General features: G+C 50.5%; 1 protein-coding gene across 1 annotated transcript; it reads right to left on the minus strand.

Moving 5' to 3' along the window:
* Positions 1 to 1010: 1010 nt before the first annotated feature.
* Positions 1011 to 9184, minus strand: Cbx2 (chromobox 2). Its single transcript, XM_034504178.2, has 5 exons — positions 9040 to 9184; positions 8919 to 8962; positions 7972 to 8037; positions 5737 to 5842; positions 1011 to 4348 (listed from the first exon to the last, which is right to left on the minus strand). Exons 1-5 carry the CDS (start codon positions 9109 to 9111, stop codon positions 3068 to 3070), a joined length of 1569 nt encoding a protein of 522 aa, XP_034360069.1. The 5' UTR covers positions 9112 to 9184; the 3' UTR covers positions 1011 to 3067.
* Between the last annotated feature and the right edge of the window lie 14522 nt (positions 9185 to 23706).

Consider the following 23706-nt stretch of genomic DNA (forward strand, 5'->3'; position numbering starts at 1 on the left):
TCATCATGGGAGAAACCTCTCTAGACACTCCTCATGCTTTCCATTCATCATGGTGTTGCTCTTAACACTGTCCTCTTTGTAACCTGAGTGGCTAGGCTATTTCCATTTTTTTTCTTTTTCCTGCCCCTTTCAGCATTGCACCTAAGCCCATGTCCAGACAGGTGCTGTGCCCCATGACAGGGGAAATGAAGATTAGTTTATGTGTATTAGTTACAATGCATACCAGGTTAGAAGTTTAAAAATATATTTATTGACACCAAGAGTCCCCCACACCTCATCATTTACTGTCTTTCCCCTGCAACACCAAGTAACATTAGTCTAAAGGCCCTATAATCTAGGCTAATGTCACTAGAAACCCCTGAACTGTGAGATTCATGTGTATAAACATAGTGACCAGGACATTGTCCTGCCTTACTCCAACCCTCCCCCAGACCACCATGGGCTTCCTGGGGCAGTCATTTCCTTGAAAGCTGGACTGTTCTGTTCTAACATAGACTCTAAGCTTTCCCAGGGCCCACCCTTGCTAACCGCCACATGAAAGCCAAGGGCTCCAGTTCAAAGGAGCATATAAAATGAGTGGCTTAAAAGCAGATAAACCAAGCCAACAACTGATGCTGGCTTAAGTTGAACATTTCCTTCTGGATGAAACCTTGGGACCAGAGCTCTCTAATCAAGGTCAGGATTTGGGGTATACCCAAACAGGGAGCACTCTTTAGTACCAAAGAATTTTATTTTTAGAACCAATGCTTCTGAGGAAGAGGACATACTGGTCACTTTTCCTACTAGGTGTTGAAACAGACAAAAGGGGCTTGTTATCGTAATACTAGGAAGGCTGAGGCAGGACAGCCAGAAGTTCAAGGCCAGCCTAGGCTAGAAGACACGCTATTCTGAAATCCACTTAGCATGAAAATGTAGCACATAACACCTGAATTGTGTCAGATGCCTAGTCACACGAGTGTGTGTGCACCACGCCCCAAGGAGCGGGGGAAGAGAACAGCAAATACAGAACATAAAAACCAACTACTTTATTTATTGGTAAACATGAAAACTTGACTCAAGTGTATAGCACTGCTGCAGCGAGGCTCTCACGCGGGCACACTACACACATATGCTTTGTAACATAGACTGTTGGGGTCACAGCACCAGGGAAAACACATAAGAAGGCAAAGTGGCTGAAAAGATTTGTAGATTTCAACTTTGGGACTGACGTAACCGGTAAAATAAAAGGCACCAAATCGGGGTTTGGAGACCGGCAGCAGGGGGACAAAGGCCAGTCAACCCAGATCCCCAAACAGGGTCACTTGTCAAACAGCTCATGGGACCCCCAAAAGACATGGAGGTGCCTTTAAGGCAGTGTCTGGCACAAAAGCTGCAGACCTTGGGTGAGGCAGCAAAGGATCCTGACTGAGGGCAGGGAGGGAAGCTGATGGCCCAGTAGGCAACCCTTTCTCCCTTGTTACCCACTCCCTGACCCTGAATTCTTCCCAGTGGTAGCTCCTGCTGCCAGTAACACAGCCCCTGGCACATCACAGGCATCTCTCGGGAGCCATGGATATACGTCTGTCCCCAAAGGCACAGTGCTGAGGTCGGTTTGGTTACACAAAGACCATCTTATTTGGTGTGCAGAGTGAGATACTGGGGTGAGGGGTGTGCACTTTGAAAGTGTGGCAGGTCCCAGACACCTCAGCCCACTGTCTGGCTGGTTTTAGAAGGGGAGAAACACATCCCTTCAAGGCAACTGGAGTGAAGCGCCCACACCTGCTGGCTGATCGGTCAACGGCAGAAGTAGGAACAAGTACCACCCAAACTTTTTGGCATCACAGACTCACTGACCAGATTGTCATGGCCCATGGTGACATTCCAGAAGATTCTGACATAGGCCAGCAACCTGACAAGGTAGTTTCAAGACAGCTACCAGGAACAGGGGATGGGGAGAAGGCATTTAGACAGGAGCTCAGAACTAGATTTATCTCCTAAAGACAGGGAATTGGGGCCCCCTGCCAGGCGGGCTGCCACTCTACCCCACCACACAAATGGCATAGGGATATTGCTTTTCAGAGAGGAAGGAAACACAAGCTCCCGTACATGGGAGAGGATTGTCAGGGAAAATGGGACCCAAGACTGGCCCACTCACCAGGCAGGGCTCTGCACTAGGACTATGGAGAATGCTTACGCAGTAGTCTAGAGATGTCCAATCTAGAGAGGCAGCACCTGCATGTCCACACCGGAGCTACCGTGGTGACCTATGGGGCCCTTATAATAAAACTCCAAGTGGTGGGGAAAATTGCTCGCCCAGGACTCCAAGCTCCTCCTTAGCCTGCTCTGGGTTTCTAGCCTGCTCCTCCCCCAAGCCCAGGAGTGTCAGACCTCAGAACTAGGGTACAATTTAGTGGGCCAAAGCAGGGATCCAGAGGGGAACAGGGTCACTTCTCACTGGGGCTCAGGCCTGATTGCAGGAAGGAGGCAAGGAGGACATGACTCTCTCTGTTCCCAAGTCTAGTAGCACCCAGGTACACCTCAGTGCTGGACTCCAAACCCGGGCTGGGCTTTCAGAATTCAATCACAGCTAGAGAGGACACCACACCAGGGATAGAGACCGAAGAGTCCTGCAGAGTCCCTGAGCCCAACGTCACAACTAATTATCCTTTTTAAAATGAAGCTATAGCCTTACTTGCAAAGCACAGAGTGCCTTCCTCACCAGAAAGGCCCTGTCATGGCTGGACTTGGGAAGATGTCCTGCCAGCCTCACCCCCCTCTCCTCGCTGGCCTGAAGAGGGAGCTGTATCAGCAGCTACTCCCCTGATCCACCTCACAGTAGTTGGGTAAGGAGGGGAGGGTCTCACTAGGTCGAAGAGGGACATGTAGAAAGAATGCTTTGCCCAAGCAGGCAGCTCTTAAGTCAGCGGCCACCCGGCTAGGACAGACTGAAGTGGAGGCCCAGAGAGGTAGAATCAGCAGGAAGCCATTTCCCAGCCCTGAGTCTCAGGACAGGGCAGAGCTGGCCTCCCAGGTCAGGCATCAAAGCAAAACCAGAGACTGGAAGGCAGATCTGACTTGGGCAGTGGTCTCAATAATGCCTCAAGTTGAAGAAGCCCACACTGGTGGGAGACTCCTTCACGGTGACGGTGATGAGGTTGGCTGTGACGTCCGTGACAAAGACGTGCTCGATGAGACTGCGGGTAGGTTTCCAGTCCTGGCTGGTCTGGATAGCTACGGACAGGTTCTGCCCAGCACTGGGAAGCGAGGACGAGTCAGGGTCTGAGTCAGAGCTACTATTCTCCTCTCCCGTGCTCATCTCAGACAGCGCAGGTGGCTTTCGGCCTTCTCCGGGGACTGTGTGGCCCTCCTGCCCACTGGAGGCAGCAACACATTTAACGGTGTCCCTCTTGACAGAAGGGGTGGGCAGAGCCGTTGTCTTGCAAGGGAGTTTTTCCCCTTTGTTGGTGTCTGTGGGAGAGTGGGTCATGTTTACTCCTGTGGAGCCACTCCCAGGACCCTTCCCTGTGGCTGGGTTGGTAGCAGGAACAGCCTTGGTGGCTGTAGCATGGCGAGCGAGCAGGCCCACACCAGGCACACCGTTTTTGACGCTCTGTAAGTCAAGGACCTGAAGGCTTAACTCCTGAGTGGGTGCCAGCTGGGAACCTGGAACCCCGGAATTATTCCCTCTCTGCTGCTCTGCAGCAGAACTGCCAGGGGTTTTAGGGACCTTGCTTCCTGAGGGGCTTACCCCTAGCTCCCCTTTCTGCGTCCTCACTTTCAGGTCCAGCCCGAGGCTACACTTGTTGGTAGCCTGGGACTTGAGTGCCAGTCGGCTGGCAGCCTGAACCTGACTCTGGCTCATTCGGTTCATGTAGTGTACAATAGAGCTCTGCCAGCTGATGCCACCTCGGTTGGGGCTCCCGGCCATACCTTTCATCAGACTGGCAAGGTTCTCTGGGGTCGCCATAGTGCTGGGGCCACCACAGGCCTCTTTGGTGTGGGCTTTCAGGGCAGCTAGGCCTGCCACCGGAGCACTGAGCGGAGGGGGTAGCTTGGTGGCTGAGGTCCCCAAATCCTTCCTGGTGGTCTTTAGCACCTTAGTCAGGCTTACAGGTCTCCGAGCTGCCTTCTGTTCTGGGGGTAGAGGCTTGCGTCCCCGCTTCTTTCGAATGGGATCCTTCAGTTCTGGCTTGGCTACCAGGATCTGGGCTTTTTTCTGAGGCACTGGGTGGGTTTCACGTCCCCGGGAGCCCCTCTTGGAGTCTAGGTCGCTGTCGTCGTCGTCGTCTTCTTCGTCTGAGGAAGAGGAGGAAGATGTGGAGGAAGCGGATGAGCTGCTGGATTTGGACTTGGAGGGTGCATCTGGTTCCTGAAAAAACAAGTAGGAATCAACGCCTGCCCAGGCAGCACCAGAGATCCCACAGCCACATGGCACCAGGGCCCTCCAGACCCCAGCAGCCAGGGAGGAATGACCAGTGACCAAGCTTGTGGAGAAGGGGAAAACCCACTCTGGTTAGCACAATTACAGGTAAACTGACCACTGTGTGTAGAGAGAATATCTTGTGTATTATATGGACGCATCACCTGTCATTTTAAAAGCCTATGGCCTGTGGCTTGGGAGGAAAACAGAGTTGAGGCGAGACATCTGGGAGAGAGAAAGGATTCTGGGATGGAGCCAGGAGGGAGATTCACCTTTGCCAGGAAGATGTAAAGAGTCAGAGGCTTGGCACCTGAGAACCAGCCATGTGGCAGAATGTAGATTAGAATGGGTTATTTTAAACTATGAGCTAGTCAGGGAAGAGCTGAGCTATATGACCAAGGTATTTGCAATATACTCTGAATCTGAGTCTTATTTCTGGGAGCACAGGGTGGGAAGGAAGAGCCAGGCCCCAACTTCAACAGCTGTGTTTCTCTTGTCAGCTCTGGTGTTAAGGGCCTTCTTCTGCATCTCAGGTCCTCACATGGCCTGAGGGACCAGCATCTCCCATAGTAGCTTAATGGGGTTGATCCCATCAAACCCTGGGGCCCTATGTTTTCCCAGTAGGCTCCCTAGCTTCACCAACCCACAGAAACTCGTTCTCAGTCAGCAGGAACCCTGTGGCTCACATCCTTCTGCTAGGAGGGAAGATGGTGGAGCCAGGAACTAGGGAATGAAGCCCAAGTAATGAAAAAAGGCACACCCGAGCCTAAGGCCAGAACCCCTTCCCTATCCTGCGTCTGAACTGTCACAGGGAGGGAAGATTCCAAGGCCTTTTGGTGTGTGGAAGGCCACCTGACTGTGGTCACAGCGAGAAGGGTCAACAGGACATCCTGAGGTGCATAGTATCTCTGCTTCTGCCCCTATTTCCTGGCTTGACTGTCAGCTCGGCATGGCCCATTCCGACTTGCCTAAATTATCCTGTTGGTCCATAACTCTTTGACAAACCTAAACACTTACTGAACATTGGCTTCCCTGATGGAGAGTCTCCAAGCCGAGAGGGAGCTGTGCATTACCTACCAAGGCTGCTGCCGCCATCCGGGAGGATGGAGTGCAGAATGAGCTTGGGCAGAGAGAAGCAGCACCCGAGGAGGCCCCAGGGTAGCGCTCGCTCGCTCTCTGTTGCCTGTTGGTGCCATTCACTGGCAGAGGCCTGAAGGGGCAACAGGAAAGAGGCCTGCCGACCTCAACAGCCCCCCCCTCCCGAAGAACTTCTGCCCAGAGCAGCACAGGGGGGTGAGGAGCCAAAAGGAGGAAGCACAAAGCCTGTGGCCACTCACCTTGAGCTTGGAGCGCCGGCTGCAGGAGGACATGACTGTGTGCTTCCTCGGCCTGCCCCTGGGCCTCTTGCCTCTCTTCCGGTTCTGTACCTCCTTCTCATGTTCCCTGGAGACACAGCACCAATCAGCTTTGAGAAGCCCTACTTGCAAACCCTTCTCTGGCTTCAGCCTCCACCCTCCGCTCCCAAGGGATCCCTGCTGTTCTAGCTTGCAGTAGCTTATCATCCATTCTGCAGCAGAGCCTGATCCGATTCTGTCAGATAGCCGTGGGCAGAGGTCCAGACACCAGCTTAGGGGGCTGGCCCACACGGTCTCTGCAGTCAGCCCATTTCACCTGCGTTTGGCTAAAATGGAGCCGAAGACAGGAGGTCAAAGCTGGGAGAACCTTCCTTTGGGTGAAGACCCCACGGAAATCCCAGCTCTCATATCATAAGACAGCCTTTGGGATGTTATGGGTCTAACTTGGTCATTCTCACAAAGCACAGAGCCCACAGAGACTGCCCTCCAGAATGTACTAAGAGCAGGAACCCTCCCCCCCTCCCCCCGTATGATCTGCTAGCCTAGGGGCTAAGGACTCCAGTGTAGCATCTCAGGGCCAACTTGCTTATTTATGTCACCCCGTCCATGCATACCTCAAACACCCCCAGAAGTGTGTTCTTTATGAGAGGAAGAGTGATGTTATCAAGCTCCCAGCAGCCAGGCCTCAAACCCTGCACCTTGGCAGCCCAGGGCTAAGTATGTACACTTAAGAGCACATGTCAACCTCTTATGGAGCACCAGCTGCTCTTCCAGAAGACCTGAGTTCAACTCCCAGCACCCACACGGCAGCTCACAACTGTTTGAGCTCCAGCTCCAAGGGATCTGACACCCTCACAGAGACATAAATGTAGGCAAAACACCCATGCGCATAAAATAAGAATAAGCATTAAAAATGTTCCCCCCCCCTACCATCACACAGGCCTGGCCGCACACACTGGTCCCTTCCTCCAAGCAAACGGACCAATGTGAAATACAATAGCCAAACACCATTTCCATGGAGTCCTGAAGGTGATCTCAAAAAGAAATGGATTGGACCTCCAGAAAAACCCCTACGCTCAAACATCGTCGGTTCTCCAACTCCCCAGATCAAGTTCAAAGGGCAGCTCAGGGCTCTGCTGAGCTCAACACCTGATTCAAGGGGCAGGTGCTCTGCTGAGCTCAACAGCTGATTCTACATCGTGACTCTGACTTCTCTTAAACGCAGCGGCTCCTCCTTGACCAAGGAGTTGACAGTCAGCTCCTAGTGTCCACAGAGAGCATGTGCTGCCTCCCACTGGATATCCCTCTGCCTCAGGATCTTGCTTCACCACCTAAGCTGGTTTCCCTCTGCTCAAGTGCCCTCTTCCCCCAGCCTCTCTAGTAGCAGCAGCTGCAGGTTTGTATGAATAGCACCTGGTCCAAGGGCACCACCTCAATCACAGAGATACATGCCAGCCCCAGACAGTGTGCCAAGCCATCTCCTGTGAGTTTAGAGGACCAAGCCATCAGTCTAACAGAAGGTGAAGACGTTGCTACCCTCCATTTCCAAAGGAACCCAAGCAAGCTCAAACACTCAACACAACCTGCCAAAACTTATCCCTTCCCCACCCCTGTAACAGTGAGAAACACAGGCTGGGCTACCAGAGAACAAGCTTGCTCGACTGACCTCAGCTGGGGAGGCTTCTGAGCAGACCATTCATCTGCCTTTATGGAAAGAGTCAGCTTCTGCAGCTGGAAGGTGTTCCAGCCTTCGCACACATGGTGCTGTGTTCCTGGACCTCTGTTCCTGGACCCCTCTCCCCCAGCCCAATAGGCTCCTCCCAACACTATCTCACACAATCCTAATCTCAGTGAACACCCCCCACACACACACACAATCGGGGGACCTAAGAGCAGAAGCATCAAGTATAATTACAAAAGTGACTTCAGCATTGTTTCACGGCCTGGGCAAAACATCAAACACATGGCTTTGCACCGCAGGCTCCAGGTCCCTCTGGGCCCTCTCCTGCACCACGGCACACCCTGGCAGGGGCAGCGTGACAGGCATGTTTCTTATGACAAGCTTCCAACCTCAAGTGCTATTAGTGCCGACCAAAAGTTACTCCACAGAAAAGGCCAAGAGAAACCGGAGGCTCTCTGGGAGGCCACAGGCTTCCTCACACCACAGCTCCCGGCCAAGTCCACCCACCCAACTCTCCCCTCCTCCAGAGTTCTCACTTCTTCTGGAAGGCCAGAAGCAGCCTCGGGTCCAAGATGTTCTCTTCTGGCTCCCAGCTGTTGTGTCTGGAAAAGCAAAGAGCAGTGCGGGTGAGCAGCATCCAGGTGGGCTGCGGGGACAGCTCCCACATTCCTGCTGAGAGCAAGGGGCACTGTGCAGAGAGGCAGTCCTCTGAGGTCTCAGAAGACCTTAAAGTTAGTTAGCCTTACAGCCTCAAACCCACAGGCAAACTGCCACCTCAAGCCCCAAGCCCCAGCAGGCCACGAGGGGACTCAACAGTCTACACTGGGAGGAAAACAAACCCCAACAAAGAGCAAAGCTGCCGAGGGAATCCCCCGGGCCTGGCCCGGAGCCAGGGAGGGAAGGAAAGACAGGTAGGGGAGGGAGAGCGGGGGGGGGGGGGGCGTGCAGACGGAACAAAGTGGCCGATACCACCGAGAGCGCGGGCAGGGCACCGGGGTTTGGCGAGGTGGTACTGGGAAGGGATGGGGTCCAGGAAGGAGGGTGGCGGGGCAGTTACAAAGGAAGCCCTTTCAGGAGAAGGCTGGGTCCCCTTCCCTCATTGAGAAGAAAGCAAGCGCGGGGCGGGGGTGGGAGTAGGTGGGGGAGCCCTCCCACCCGTAGGAAGCTCAGGTTACAGCAGGATAACTTGGGCAAGGGGAGGGGGCCCGCGTCCCGCGCCTGCCGCGGCCAGCTCCAGGGCGGGGGCGCATGCAACAAATGGGCGCCAGAAGCGCGCGGCGCGGTGGCGGGCCGGGCCCGAGGGACTCGGGGCTGGAGGCTGCTCTGCTCGCTCCCCGTGGGCTCGTAAACAAAGGGCAGCGCCGGTCGGCCGGAGTCCTCTGGGTCCCGAGTCACAGGACTTCCCGCCCGGGCCTGCGATGCGAGGGTTCCCACCCAGGCCCGGAGGCGCGCGCAGGAAGGCGGCCGCGCACCGGAGACTCACTTGGAGGACCAGCCGCGCCACTTGACCAGGTACTCCAGCTTGCCCTGCGGGGAGATAAGAGCGGACTGTGAGCCGCGCACAGCGCCGGGCACACGCGGAGGGCGGGCAGGGGCGCACGCACCTTGCGGAGCCGCTTGCTCAGGATGCACTCGGCGGCGAAGACCTGCTCGCCCACGCTGCTGAGCTCCTCCATGCCGCCGCCCGCCGCGGCCCGCGCCCCGCAGACCCCAGTTCACTGCTGCACACAAAGCGCCGCCCCCGCCGCGCCCCGCCCCGCGCACGCGCGCCGGAGTCGCCCGCGCTGCTCTACCCGCAGCTGCCCGGCCAATAGGCGCGCCGGGCGCGCGGGGCGGGGCGCGCATTGTTCGTGGTGGCCGCCGCGGGGACCGGTCCGTGGGGTTGGGCGCTCTCCGCGCGGTGTCGAGAGGCTGCGTGCTCCGGGAATCCTGGGGTCCGGCCGTTCCAGATCGCACGTCCCTGCGGAAAGCCATTGTTTGGGCCGAGGGAAGCGAAGCGGGGAGCACGCAGCGCTTCCTGCCCCCGCCAGCGAGGGGCGCTGCTCCCCACCAGTCCTCTATACTGCACCCCGAAGCTCCAGGGTCAGGGGTGCAGAAAAACTGGAAAAGTACGGGGTTGGGGAGGGGACGCCGAAAAGCGAGCCTTGAAGCTCTACTTAAGGTTGTGGAGGAAGAATTCAGGTCACTGGAAGAAGATTGAACTCCGAATTCTTAACTAAAGAGTTGTGAAAACCGGACCAAGTTCCCCCGACTTTTAGTGCGCGCGTGGGGACACAACCAACTTGATATTTTTCTTAGTTTATTTCACGATTTTGGTGATGTCGACGTGGGCCAGAGGGGACGGTGTGCAGAGTTGGGTGTAACCTCGGATTCTTGTCACAACTCGCTAGCTCTGCCAGTAAAGTCCTTTGGATCAATTTCCAGGGGTAGAAGTTGGGGTGGCCCCGGTCCTCCCAGGTCGCCAAGGGTTAGGCGCCCTACCCGTTTCAGTTATAAAATTTCCCGCTCAGATATAAATTCCGTTGAACAGTCTCCTTTGTAGGTTTTGAAGCAAGTCAAGCACATGACGAAAAAGGCGTTCTCTCATTTAATAAATAAAATCCAATGACAATTCGCTTTCTGGTTTTGCCTCCTTCTTGGACACAGCTGCGAATCCAAAGTTTCACAATTATAGGAACTTGTCTTCACGTAATCATGAACCTATTTATGAAGGAGAAACTTTTTTTGGTTGTAAAGCTTTCTGCCCTAAGAAACGAACATCGGGAAACCACTGGGTTTTAGGATGTTCTTTAGCTTCGTTGCTGGTTAAATCTGCTTTGGAAAGAGCTTGCAGCTGTTTGCAGAGGGGGCAGGGAAAGAGACAATTTTTTCTTGAGAGCCCAGTGATCGCTCCTTTACGTGCTTGCTTGGTGCAGTAGTGGATGAAACAAGGGGGGAGAGAGCCGTTGCAGTCTACCAGACAGCTTTTCGTCCCTGTTCAGATCAGCTGGGCAATAAATGGTTGTGCTGTACAAAGGTGTGTTTATTGTAATCCTATAAATAGCTGGATCCATTTCAACTGCTGCTCGAGCTTCAGGATTCTACGGAGGTGTCACATTTAACTGTTAGAATTTGCCCGCTTTTCCTGTTTTGGAACACGGTATACCAACACAGTTGCTTATTATTTATTATTATTATTTTTTAAGACCAAAGAACTTAAAAAATACAATTGTTTCTTGTCTGCCGAGAAGTAGCCAAGGGCTTAATAGGAACACATTGGGGAAAAAAAAAAGTCTCTTTACCTGAAACATGTCTATTGTATACCTCATCTGTCCAACTTTGGATACCTACTTGAGGGCGAGAGTAGTTAAAGTAATTAGTTTGGAGAAGCAGATACAACAGACCCGACTGGAATGAAGCCATTGTATCAACGCAGCCAAGGCATGATTCAGAATGTGTGGCATTCCTGACTCACATCTTTGGCACAGTTGGGTAAATTAGACGGGTTCTTTCATTTACTTCATAAGCAGCTAATCGTCACTGACCACGGTGCCAGCGACACTAGCTACTGAAGCAAGTTCTTAGCAACTGTCTGACCAGGTTGGCTCCAGCTCTGGACACCAGGGTCCTCACTGTGTCTATTGACTAGTGCAGAAGGAATGAAATTGAAATTGCATTTCCTTTTAATTGGAAAAAAAAAATTGAACTTCTAATAGCCACCTGAGGCTCACTTACAGGACACCAAGCCAGTTCACAAGAACACAAAGATATGTGTTAAGGGGATTTTAAGTGAGTCAGTCCTAGACCATCTGTGCATATCAATAACTTCAGAACGTTTTCAGAATGGGTAGAAGAGATCGTAGAAATCCAGACCCTGAGGAGTTCGTTCCAGAGCGAGTGTCTTGTCTGGTGCCACTTTTTTGTGTAAACACAACATGGAGAAGCCTTAGGTTTTACTTTTGTTTGTTCGTTTTGTTTTCATTTTCAGGCAGTCCTGTAGATTGAACCCAGGGACTTGAGCATGCTAGACAAGCACTAGGCTGCTGAGCTACGTCCCTGCCCCTGTAGTCACGAGAGGTTGGAATCCTGTTTAAAAAGGGTGAATGTGGGCTGGAGAGATGGCTCAGCAGTAAAAAACAGTGGCTGCTTTTTCAGAGGGCCTGAGTTCCGTTCTCAGTCCCCATATAGGGCAGCTCTTAGTTGCCTGTAACTCTGGGGGATCTCATGGCTTCTAGTGGCTCCCAAGGGCACCAGGAAAACATAGTACACATACATACACATAGGCAAACACTCATACACATAAATTTTAAAAAATCTTTAATATAAAAAAAAGAAGTAGAGGCTGGGGAGAAGTGCTCACCTCTCTCTTGAAGAGTCTGGTTCTGTTTCCAGCAGGTATATATATATACACGCTTGGTTTCACAACTGCCTCTAAGTCCATTGCCGTGGGATTTGATTTGCTCTTCTGTCCCCTGAGGGCATCTGCACACATGCAATGCACATACGCTCATGCAGGTGCACACACATATACATAAATAAAAATAAATATTTTCATTCTTGCTTGTGATTTGAGGATCGGAACTACCCGGGGCAAGGGCATACATGTGGTGTCAATCCACAGTCAGTGGAGATGCTGGGAACTGAGAGCATCCAGTGACCCTGAGCTTGGCAGCTGAAACTCAATCATCTGAGCTGTAATCTTAACAAATGGCTTCCCAGCAGCTCATTTTATCTGAAGATACACGTTTGCCACTATGATCTAAGAGCCATATCTTCCCCGGTAAACCAGGACGTAAGTCACCTCCTCTCCCTCAGGCTTTCCCTAGCATTTGCAAGACTGAGGTGTGACTTCCAGGCTCTCTGTGTCACGTGATGTGGTTTCTGTATATATAATGGGAAAACATTGTCCACACACTCCATACACAGTGCTTTGCCTGTCAGTCAAAATAACCGTGGCCATGATGCTTGCCCAAGTTCACAAGCCTTCAGTCCTTAGGCACAGGATGTAAATATTGACACCCCACCCCCCAACCTCACCCAGCACTCCCTAGGGACAGCCTGCAGTTCTCATTGCTTTGGACACTTCTCAGAACAGGTTGTCTGTCCAAGCGTTCAACTTGGAGACAAGAAAAAGGAATCCAAACTTGCTTCTAGTGCATGCCTGTGACCCTCAGCCTTGCCTGCCCTTTGTCTGCCCAATGCCAATGCAGTATGCGCTGCAGGTTAAGTGTAGCTTGCTCTCTAAAGCCTTCTAAGTGTTCCCAGGGGCAGCCTGTCTCCTGGTATCCTATCTTCCCCAGAGCCTGCCCCCAGGTCACCTAGTCCATCTTAGTACCCAGTTGGAAAACACCCTAATCCTGGGGTGAGGGAGAGCTGAAGGCACACAGCTGTAGAGGTGGGGAATGGAGACTCTTTATAGGAGGTTGCTGTTGCATGAGGGCGGCCATCAGATTCGTTAGTGGCTCTGGTTTTGTGCTATTATAATATTGTTGGGTAAACATCTTTATTCTTGCATACAGTATGTGCTTGCAGAGAGTGTCACGGATGCTGGGCCAAAGGGCGTTCTGCATTTCTTCCGTGTTGTTTATTGTATGTACATCTGTCCCCCCATTTCAGCAACCTTACCAGGCCGGCTTTGGGTTCTCTATGTAGCCAAGGACGGCCTTGAATTCTAGATCCTCTGCCTACCTGGAATTACTAGTGTGTGCAGCCCTGCCTGGGGGCCCAGGGGGTTTCTGAACATAATCGCTGCTTTGCTGGTGGTGTTGGCTGACTCATGCTAACCATGGCCTTGTAACATCGAGTGTGTTGCCTGCGTGAGTGTGCGTGACATCTCTGAATGTCCCAATCCCCTGGAACTGGAGTTACAGATGATTGTGAACCCATGTGTGTGTGCTGGGAACCAAACCCAGGTCCTCTGCAAAAGCAATATGTACACTTAACTGCTGAGCCAACTCTCCAGCCTGCCCCATTTTTAAAATTAATTCACACTTATGAATGTCTCAAATCTAGGGTTAAAGCCATTACATAAAAACAGAAAAGTAGTTTGGGGATTCATGGTGGTATCCCAGTGTATAGCCCATGGGGCACTAACTGTCCTTGCTTGATGCAGGAGGAACTCCCAAACATCTGTCTGTCTGTCTGTCTGTCTGTCTGTCTGTCTGTTTATTGCAATAGAATTTCACTATCTAGCTCTGGCTGCTTTGGACCTTGTTACATAGGCCAGCCTCGCCTCCAACTCAGAACTCTGCCTCTGTCTCCCTAGCACTGAGATTAAAGGTGTGACTACCAGGTGCAGCATCCGTTAGGTTAGAGAGTGGCAGGATTTGAGAGTTGGGGTTGCAGGTGCTGCTTGGAATCATGAGTTCTCTCATTTCCCTTCGTCAGTTGGATTACTTCTTGCTGGGAAGACCTCCAAACACAGAAATGTCCTTTGGACCTCACACATAAGCCGACATCTTCAATCTAGCTGTTGTTGGTGGGTTAGTGTGGAGACAGATAAGAAGAATTCCTCCTGAAATTAAAAGTACCCCTTTGGGCTGTCAAGATGGCTTGAAAGAGACCTGACAACCCAAGTTCAACTTCAGAACCCAGATGGTGGAGGGAGAGAACTGAGTTAACCAAAGTTGACCTCTGATGACAACACATATTATGTACACGTGCACACACATGTGCACGTATGTGTGCACACATATGTTAGTCATTAATAATAATAATATCAAGCTAGCCACATGCATACTTGACACCCTCCGGCCCAACCTTAATTTCTTTTCTGCAAACAGCCAATGAGGTCACCCCTGGCTCCCTTCTGGGCTCTTTGTGTCCTGGCAGGAGCAGGGTCCATTTCTCAGAGCTGCTTCCCGCTTGTTTCTTCTCCCACAGATGGCGGCTCACGGCAGGCCATTCTGTTTCTTGCTTTCGGCTCTCTCAGTATGCAGAGGGGTCACGGCCCACCCAATGGATGGCCTGACCTCGGTCTTTTGAAGCCTCAGTGGGTGACATTTATTCTGGGTCAGATGTCTTATGTTTTCTCTCACAGGGTCTTGAGTGATAGGAGGGGAGCTGCCTCTGAGGTCTAGCTCCTACTGCAGTAATAAACAGTACCCTTTGCATGTGGGCAGGGGCCAGCCTGCAGCTGAGGCAGACCTGAAGACTTGATGGAAATGTCCTTAGTGTCACTCCTTACTTATATGGATGCTTTCTGTGGCCTCAGCACCCCTGGCCTGGGGACAGTTCAGTGGGTCCAAGCACTTGCTGCCAAGTCTCGTGACTCATGTTCAATCCCCAGAGACTCACATGGTAGAAGAGAGAAGAAACTCCTCCCACAAGTTGTCTTCTGACCTCCACGGATGCACCATGGCACATATATGTGTTATGTGTGCACGTGTGCATACAAATATACACCAAAACACAACCACATACCCCTTCTAAATAAAGAAATATAGGGGATGGAGAGATGGCTTAGTGGTTAAGGGGGCTTGCTGGTACTGTGGAAGACTCAAGTTCGGTTCCCAGCACCCATACCGGGTGACTTACAGTTCTCCATACCTCCAGCTTTTCTCACCTCCTTGGACCAGTGCACACACTTCCGTCATACACACATGATTACAAATAAGATAGAATGCCTAAATGAATATAATAAAATGGAAAACGAGAGAGGAAATAAAACGTTCCTGGATTTGGTGCAGCTATGTTTCTAGGTGTGTTTGGGGTATTTTTCTGGCCCGGGAAGCTTTATTTTTATATGCCCTGGCTTCCCGAGCAAGTAGGGTTGTTCTGGGCATCAGCAGTTTGTTCTTTGGATCAGTGCAAACTGCATCGTGTAGTCACTGTGGCTTGTTGGAGGTCTCCCTGAGGTTCTGCTGATGGGACGTGCAGTGGAGTGGCATATTGGTGTGCTCCTGACTGTAGTCTAAAGAGCGAGAAAGCACACAGGACTTGTCCAGAAGGACTCTGCGAGGTAAACTTGGGCTGAGAAGTGGTCATGCAGTGTGTGTACCTAGGGCATCTCCCTGCCAGGCTGATATTTGAGAAGCTGTAGGCATAAGACTCCTGTGGGGATCTGAGCCTTAGTGTCGTGGACCAGGAGAGGTAAGAGAAGAGTGTGAGGACTCCGGCGGGGTCTGGCGTCTCTCAGGTGTGTGTTGTACTGACCAGGGTGCTCTAGAAAGGCAGCTCCCACAGACACACAGTGTCTAGGGGGCTGGATCCAGAATCCCTGAGGAGACAGGCATCTGTAGATGGGCAAGTCCTTTCCACAAGATGGCATCTGCACCCACCTTCTCATGTTTCTCAGCCCACCTCTTTAAAGATATTTATTTCTATGAGCATAAATGTTTAGTCTGCATGTGTGTATGTGTACAACAGGCACATGTTGTTTAGTATGTATGTATGTATGTATGCATGTATGTATGTATGTATGTATGTATGAGGTATGTATTTGTACCCCATGCCTGCGGTGCCCTGGGTGGCCAGAAGAATGTTGAATTCTCAGGAACTGGAGTACAGATGGTTGCGAGTTGCCGGGAATTGAACCCAGGCCCTCTGCAAGAGTAGCAAGTGCTCTAACCACTGCTCAGGAGTGGTTAACCTCCCCAGGAGTTCTAACCACTGAGCAACCTCTCCAGCACTCTTCATTACGTCTCAGAGGTGTTAGTGTTACCTTCTCAACACTGTTACACGGAGGATCAAAACTGTATGTTTTATTCGGGTTTCATGGAGCTTGGGCTAGCCTGGGACTTAGTCTGTAGTGGAGGAGGACTGTGTTAGTCATTTTTTTTCTCTATCACTGGGATAGGACACCATGACCAGGTGTGTCACCCCCCTGGGGGCGGTGCTCTGGAGCACAGACTGCTCAATGGGGACTAGAAGGGAGGGAGTGGAGGTGAGGATGTCTGGGCTGGGGCAGGAGATGGTGGCTGAGAATTGGGGGCTGTGGTGATGTTGCTGTGCAGAGCCCCCTTCCCACCATCCCGACCGGTTCTCCTGCTCCTTCGAGCTGCCCGAGGGTTCGGGGACGTCGACCTGTCTTGGGTGGAGATGGACAGAGGCTCAGCAGTCTCACTGCTGAAGACTGAACACGACTTGCTCTGTCGCAAACCCAGCAAGATGACAAGGCAGGACTTGGTACACTGAGTATGTACTGGGGGATACTGAGTCCCAGTTAGCTGAGGCCAGTGTGTTTTGGGGACAACATGGACCAGCGATGGCATCTGTAAGGACGTTCTCTAGGCCTTGCTTAGTCTTACCCTGTACCTTCTTTTTGTATTTGGTTATCACCAGAATTCTCATAGTAAAACCTAAATATTTTTATTGCTGGGACAGGACATAATTTGCCAGTTAACTCCCCGCCTCCAAAGGGTCACACAGCTACCTTCCTGACTGGGATATCTACCTCAGACCTTTTTCAGCATGAAAATCCCTCAGCATGAAAATCTCCAAGTTTTTTTTTTGGTTTACTTAATTTAATTTAATTTGTATATTATTCTTCAATTCTTCTTGGTTTAAAATCCATCTTATCAGGGCTCAAATCTTCCCAGTGGGGGATTTGGCATCTCCTTAACTCCCCACACCTGGCTCGGAACTGAGAGGCCAAGCTAGGCCAATAAAAACCTGCGGTTTGTAGGTCAACATGGGATGGTTTCGTCCCAAGACAGAGTGTATTTGTGGTCCTAAGCCCTCCAGTCCTCAGTAAAATTAAAAATCAGTTTAAAGGGCCCTGGTAAAGGTTAGTGGATGCTCACATTCTCTGGGTGGGAACGTGAGTGGCTTCGGGGTTTGGGGAAAGTAATTTTCTGAGGAGATTCCAGATTCTTGAAACCACTCATGTCTGTTTATCATGCACCTCTACACAGGAGGATCTCTCGAGAAAGGAGGGGAGTCGCTGGGTGAGCGAGCTCTCTATGTTCTAATTCCATCACTGCAGTGACTCACAGAAGGATGGACAGAGTGCCTGGACCTGGGAGGAATGTGAGTGTCGTTCACGTGAATGTAGCCATTGCAACTCAAGGTTTACATCTTGTATTTTTTTTTGCCCATTTTCATGTGTGTATGCATGTGTGTACATGTTCACATGTGTTTGTGTGTGAGTGTGCATGTTTGCATGTGTGTGCATGTGTGTGCACACGTGTGCATAACATGTTGCATGTATGTGCATACATGTGTGTGAACATGTTTGCATGTGTGTGCATGTGTGCATGTTTGCATGTGTACATGTCTGCAAATGTATGCATGTGTTCGTGCACATGTTTGCATGTGTGCATGTACACATTTGCATGTATGTGCATGTGTGCATGTACATGTTTGCATGTGTGTATATGTTACATGTTTGCATGAGCGACTATGTATGCATGTATATGTGTGCATGTGTGCATGCATGTGCCTGTGTAGATCTGGTTCTAATGTCAGGAATCATCCTTCGTCACGCTTCCATCTTATTCACCGAGGCAATGTGTCTTAGTGAAACCCAGAGCTGATGGGGCTGGTCCCTCTGCTGTTTCTGCTCACTGAGGCTGAAATTACAGGCCGCCATCATGCACACTCAGCATTTCTGGGGGACTCTGCTCCTCATGGGTGTGCAGGGAGTGCCTGGCTGCTGAGCCAGCTCTGAATCTTTTTTCCTAATAAAGGAATTGAAAATATTTAGGTCATTTATTTCTTCAAATTTTGAGAAATTTGGTCTGGCTATGTAGACTAGGTTGGCCTCAAACTCACAGAGATCCTCCTGCCTCTGCCTCTTGAGTGCTGGATTAAAGACATGCACCACCACTCTTGGTGCTATTACATATACACATTTTTTCTTTCTAGTGCCAGGGAAAGAACCCAGGGCTTAAAGAGAAACCTCACAAGTGAAGGGCCCATTACCAGGAGGAATGAAGGGCAGCCTTGTGGAGATCCCTGGGAACAGCCTACCTTTGTGATTATTAACTGTATCTTGAGTCATGCATTTTGCTATCAGTAGCTGTGTTTTTACTGTAGGGCAGTGGTTCTCAACTTTCCTGATGCTTAAACCTTTTCATACAATCCCTCATGTTATAGTGACCCAACCGTCAAATCATTTTCATTGCTATTTTATAACTGTAACTTTGCTACGGTTGAGTCACAATGTAAACATCTGAATTGCAGAATATCTGATATGCGGTCCCTGTGATGGGGGCCGAGACCCACAGGTTGGCCTTATATCCTGGTGAATGTGTTCACATTATTTCTGTGTGGTTTAGCTCATTTTGGAATCCTTCTGGGATGCTCCATATTGATGAAGCATCTCGCTGTGGTCAGGGTTCTGCTGGCTGCAGAGAAACCGATCGCCCGGGCGCGTGGGGCCACGGTCTCACGGGAACAGCACTGCGATGGAGGACTGGCATCATTCAGTGTTGCCTTATGCTCCTGGGCTCACAGTGGTTTCAGAACCCATTGTGACTTCTCTCTTCTCTTCTTGTGTGGATAGATGTGGTTTTGATTAACTAGAAGTTCCTGGATGGGGCTAGGGAGCTGGCTTAGCAGTTAAGAGCTCTTGTAGTTCTTGTAGGGGACACAAGTTTGGTGTCCAGCATACACACCGGGTGCTCACAACTGGGGGATCAGACAGTCTCGTCTAGCCTCTGACAAGCATAATAAATAAATAAATAAATAAATAAACAATACAATGAATCTAACAAGTTACTGGAGGTATGGTGACACATACTTTAAAAAATTCTCTCTCATACCACTGATCCCAACCATAGCTTCCCCCCCACTCTGTCCACTCCTTCCAGTTCCCCACACCGTCCCTCTCTGCCAGGTATCCACCCCCTCCACCCTGGAAAAGAGCAGATCTCCCAGGGGCATCAACCTGAAGTGACACACCAAGATACAGTAAGATTAGGCACTAACAGGAACATCAAACCTGGGTGAGGGAACCCAGTGCGGGGAAAGGGGTCCTAGGAGCAGACAAAAGAGTCAGAGATGCCCCACCCCCATTGTCTGGAGTCCCACAAAAACCACCAAGCCAACACCCATAACATATATGCAGAGGACTCATCACTGGGTCCGTGCAGGCTCAGTCAGCCCCCATGAGCCCTGCTAGTTGATTCTGCAGGCCACGCTCTCCCTACTCCCACGGCTGTTACAGTTCCCCCTCCCCCTCTTCTGCAGAGTTTCCTGAACTCTGAGGGGAGAGAACTGATGGAGACCTCCAACCTGGGCTCTTTCTCTGGAAGGAACTCATACAGACAGGTAACAGGCTTAAATTCATCATTACTGTATTAATGGCTGTAGGAACATGGTCCAAGAAAGGAGTCGTTCCGGGAAATTCTTAGTGCTTGTGAGAAAACTCCAAGAAAACAAGAGTAAGAGTCTTGTGACCACAGTCTCCTCAAAACCACAGAATTGTTGTTCTTGGTCTGTGCTTTGTGCCCTCCTAGGTGTGGGATATCGGAATGAGTTTACTTTAGATTACTCATTACAGTTGGCTCTTATTTGTTTAAATGCCTCCATGGAAAAACATGTTTTAACCACATGTGGTTTGTCCTTGTGATTGGACACTTGACTTGTGTGATTCTTCTTCATTCTCAGAGTATAAATTGTCTGATGCTCTGAATAAATTTGGCTGTTGGATGAGAGTTAGTATGCCTCATTTTTGAAAGATTTATTTATTTATCATAAATATATCCATATATGTGTGCATATACATATATACACACATATATACACACATATATGTATATATACACATATATATACATGTGTGTATATATATGTATATGAATATGAGTGATCTGTCTTCAGACACACCTAGAAGAGGGCATCGGATCCCATTACAGATGGTTGTGAGCCTCCATGTGGTTGCTGGGAATTGAACTCAGAACCTTTGGAGGAGCAGTCAGTGTTCTCAACTGCTGAGCCATCTCTCCTGCCTGTAGTCTGCCTCATTTTTAGGGTCTTTCTCCCAGGTCCCGACTAGAGTAATAAGCAATGATTGACCTCTGTACTGGCTGGGTTTGTGTTAATCTGACACAAGCTGGAGTTATCATAGAGAAAGGAGCCTCCCTTGAGAAAATGCCTCCATGAGATCCAGCTGTAAGGCATTTTCTCAATAAGTGATCAAGGGTGGGAGGGCCCAGCCCATTGTGGGTGGGGCCACCCTGGGCTGGTGTCTTGGGTTCTATAAGAAAGAAGGCTGAGCAAGCGAGGGGAAGCAAGCCAGTAAGTAGCATCCCTCCATGGCCTCTGCATCAGCTCCTGCTTCCTGACCTGCTTGAGTTCCAGTCCTGACTTCCTTTGGTGATGAACAGCAATGTGGAAGTGTAAGCTGAATAAACCCTTTCCTCCCCAACTTGCTTCTTGGTCCTGATGTTTGTGCAGGAATACAAACCCTGACTGAGACAGCCTCTCATTTGAATTTTCTGCCAAGTGCTTTTGGCAGAATGTCCCCCCCTCTCGTCTCTAGTCAGCGTCTAACTCGTTGTGTCCCCAAGGATGACCTTAGACTTCTGATTTTCTGGGCCTGTACTTCTGGAGTGCGGGGTTATAAGTACGCGCTACCACACCTGCTTCTGTTTTGTAGATGTGCTGGGACTTCATGCATGCTTCCCTAACACTCTACTAAATGGAACTAGTAATGTAGCCCTGCCCTAAAATAAACTTTAAAAACCTCACATTTCTTTGTTTGCTTATGTGTTTCTTTGCCAGAGGTGCGTGTGTGGAGGCCAGAGGACAGTTCGTAGGACTTGGAGCTCTCCTTCTACCCTGTGGGTCCTGGGGATTGAACTCAGATCCTTGGGCTTGGCAGCAAGCACCTTTCCCTCCTATCCCACCTTGCCCGCCATAGGTGAACTTTTCTGAAATTCATGTTTAGAAAACTCACTGGGCAGTGGTGGTGCACGCCTTTAATCCCAGCACTTGGGAGGCAGAGGCGGATTTCTGAGTTCGAGGCCAGCCTGGTCTACAGAGTGAGTTCCAGGACAGCCAGGGCTACACAGAGAAACCTGTCTTAAAAGAAAGAGAAAACAAAAACTCAAACTACCTAATTACAACTTCAACGTGCCCACCACCACGCCTGATCACCTGAGTTTAACCTCAGTGACCGCACGGTGGAAGGAGAGAATCAACTCCCAAAAGCTGAGCTCTCCCCTCCACACCGGGCACACATCCTGCCCCCACGTGTGCACACACAGCATCAACAAATGTAAAGGAAATCATCGAAGGAGGAAAATAAGCATCTGAGTGTGGCCCCACCTGAGGAGACTAGCACCCCCACCTGAGGAGACTAGCACCCCTCACCTGAGACTAGCACCCCCCACCTGAGGAGACTAGCACCCCCCACCTGAGGAGACTAGCACCCCCCACCTGAGGAGACTAGCACCCCCCACCTGAGGAGACTAGCACCCCCCACCTGAGGAGACTAGCACCCCCCACCTGAGGAGACTAGCACCCCTCCACCTGAGGAGACTAGCACCCCCCACCTGAGGAGACTAGCACCCCCCCACCTGAGGAGACTAGCACCCCCCACCTGAGGAAACTAGCACCCCCCCACCTGAGGAGACTAGCACACCCCCACCTGAGGAGACTAACCCCCCCCCCAGCTGTGCCTAGCAGGAGGCTGCTGAACACTGTGAGTGGCCAAAGGAAGGGCTGGTTTCTATTTCTATGTCCCCAGAGAAGAAAACACTGCTTTGGGATGGTGGCAAGGTGTCCCCTTCCAGAGGCCAGGAGAATGTTGGAACCAGTGCCCTCCCTCAGCCTCAGCCTTGAGTTCTGCCAGCAGGTGGTACTGAGCAGGCCTGCAGGGCAGCAGCTGGACCAGGAGAGGGTCAGGAGGGGGTAGGGAGGTGTACTGTGCTTGTGGGGGCCAAAGGATCCCTAAGGTAGCAGGTTAAATTGCCTTCCTTAAAAGGAAATGTCCAATATGGAGTCCTAGAAGCCAGGACTGTGACCTTCTTTGGAAAGAGGTTTTCTCTCCATGCAATGCAAGTGAGCATTTGATTGGCTGTCCTGGATGAGGGTGAGCTGGGAACCCAGTGACCAGTGTTCTTAGATGAGAAAAGCAGAGCGTTCGGGACACAGATATGTGGGAATGAAGGCCTGAGCCACCATACTTGGCTCTCTGCCACATATATGTACACACATGTATGTATATATGCACACATATGTACACATGTATATTATATACGCATGCTCTGTGTGTGCACATGTGTGTACATGTGTGAGAAGGCCTAAATTTGGCATTGTCTTTCTTGATCCACAGCTACTTTATTTGTGGAAGAATTAAAGGATCACCAATTGACTAGTCTAGCTAGACAGCTTGTACCACAGATCCCACGTCTCTGCCTCCTGAGTGTGTGTGTGTGTGTGTGTGTGTGTGTGTGTGTGTGTGTGTGTGTGGGGGGCAGCGGCATGCTTTTACATGCATGCTGGTTGGTTTTTGTCAACTTGACACACACACAGACATAACCTGGGTAGAGAGAGTCTCCATCCGATTGGTCTGTAGCCACATCTCTGAGGCATTTTTTTAAAATTGTTAATTTTTTTAATTGTTAAATTGTTAATTTTTTAAATTGTTTTTTTAAATTTTAAATTGTTAATTTTAAATAATTAATTTAAATTGTTACAGGAGGGTTCAGCCCACTGTGGGCGGTGCTATCCCTAGGCAGGCGGGCCACAGCAATATAAAGAAAATAGCTGAGCAAGCCAGTAGGCAGTGCTCCTCCGCGGTCTCTGCTTCAGTTCCTGCTCTGCCTGTTTCACTGACTGTCGTAGTTAAGATCACTACTGCTGTCACTAAAACACCGTGACCTGATTTCTTATCGAACCCAGGACCACCAGCCTGGGGATGACACCATTCATGGGCTGGACCCTCCCCCATCAATCACTAGTTAAGAAAATGTCCTACAGGCTTGCCTGCAGCTGGCTCTTATGGAGGCGTTTTCTTAATTGAGGTTCCTCCTCTCAAATGACTTTTGCTAACATGTATCAAGTTGAGATAAACCAGCCAGCACAGTGACAGATTGCTACCTGGAAGAATAAGGTAAAATAAGCCCTTTCCTCCCCTATGTTATGTTTGGTTAGTGTTCTATCATAGCAACAGAAAGTAAATGAGAATAACACGGGGGGTCTGGGGATTCGAACTCTGGTCCTCATGCTCTGTGGCAAGTACCCCAGTCTCCCAGGCTCCACCATATTTTTATTCATTCTTTTAAAAAATATTTATTTTATTTTTAATTATGTGCATATGTGTGTGGGCGCATGCACACACGAACACAGGTGCCCGTGGAATCCAGAAGAGGATTCCAGATACCCTTCAGCTGGAGTTACAG

Source organism: Arvicanthis niloticus, chromosome 6 (genome assembly GCF_011762505.2).
Source record: "Arvicanthis niloticus isolate mArvNil1 chromosome 6, mArvNil1.pat.X, whole genome shotgun sequence".
NCBI lineage: Eukaryota > Metazoa > Chordata > Mammalia > Rodentia > Muridae > Arvicanthis > Arvicanthis niloticus.

What these genes read in the sequence shown, in the direction of transcription:
- Cbx2 (XM_034504178.2), bottom strand. Translation starts at nt 9,111, where the DNA reads ATGGAGGAGCTCAGCAGCGTGGGCGAGCAGGTCTTCGCCGCCGAGTGC. An exon ending in TGAGCAAGCGGCTCCGCAAG is followed by an intron (nt 8,963 to 9,039) that starts GTGCGTGCGCCC and finishes ATCTCCCCGCAG; the next exon opens with GGCAAGCTGGAGTACCTGGT. An exon ending in GCCGGCGCTCCAAGCTCAAG is followed by an intron (nt 4,349 to 5,736) that starts GTGAGTGGCCAC and finishes TTGTTTTTTCAG; the next exon opens with GAACCAGATGCACCCTCCAA.